The sequence below is a fragment of the Sinocyclocheilus anshuiensis genome, unplaced genomic scaffold, assembly GCF_001515605.1.
Source record: "Sinocyclocheilus anshuiensis isolate Anshui unplaced genomic scaffold, SAMN03320099.WGS_v1.1 scaffold739, whole genome shotgun sequence".
NCBI lineage: Eukaryota > Metazoa > Chordata > Actinopteri > Cypriniformes > Cyprinidae > Sinocyclocheilus > Sinocyclocheilus anshuiensis.
Window position 1 is genome coordinate 474,242 of NW_015551105.1, and position 850 is coordinate 475,091.

At 38.8% G+C, this 850-nt stretch overlaps 1 protein-coding gene across 1 annotated transcript in view; it reads right to left on the bottom strand.

The window, feature by feature from the left end:
- The window catches only part of LOC107662885 (von Willebrand factor), a 35,255-nt gene that overhangs the window by 32,156 nt on the left and 2,249 nt on the right, over positions 1 to 850 (bottom strand). Inside the window, exon 5 of the mRNA XM_016453003.1 lies at positions 587 to 840. Within this exon, the coding sequence (XP_016308489.1) occupies positions 587 to 840 (254 nt within the window). The remainder of the gene's footprint in view (positions 1 to 586; positions 841 to 850) is intronic.

The following is an 850-nucleotide window of genomic DNA, read 5'->3' on the forward strand; positions in this document are numbered from 1 at the left end:
TATAAAAAAATAATTTATGCTTATTTTAATTTTTAAAAACTGATTGTGTCCAGACAGGAAAACACAAACATAAATGATCCGGACACATTAATTATGAGGTTTTTTGTTTTTGTTTTTTTAATAGTCTTTAGAAGCCAACTTATCAAAAATATGCTTTATATTTGGGGTGAAATTGACCATAACACCTTCTTAGATTTCACCTGTTCAAACATGTTATCTTTCAGCTCTGTTATCTCTTAGTTTCCCTGGCTCTCCTTATCATGTGGTTGACTCATGTGAAAGATTATATTCTAAATTTAAACACAGCTGATAAGTACCCCATCAACTACAAAAGCTCTAATACAGAACGATGACAGGGCACTAACATACTGTACCCCTCAAGCGTACACACACACACACACACACACACACACACACACACACACACAAACTTTCTAATGTTGTGCCTTCAGGATGAACACTGGCGCCACCTATTTCCTCAGCTCGTATTAATCAGCATCCTGTGCACTGCTTTTAACACATGATCTTACTGAAACAGAGTTTGAAAGGTATTTTTTTTTTATTCTTTCCTGCATTCGTTTCTCACCTTCTTGTGCGGTGTATTCATCCTCCACCAAATAATTGTAGTTTCCACACAGGCCACACGTACGGTTGCTGTGCTGCTTGGCGAGCATTAGTTGAATGTTATGCGAGGGATCTATACGGATGGAGAACCCGAACTCTTCGCTCCATAACCGAACATACCCCAGCTCATACCCTGCAAACACAGAGCTCGATGCATACGGCAATGGGAGCCTGGAGGGGAAAAATTCAGAATTAAATTTTATATGCTCTATCCTGCTGAAAAGAC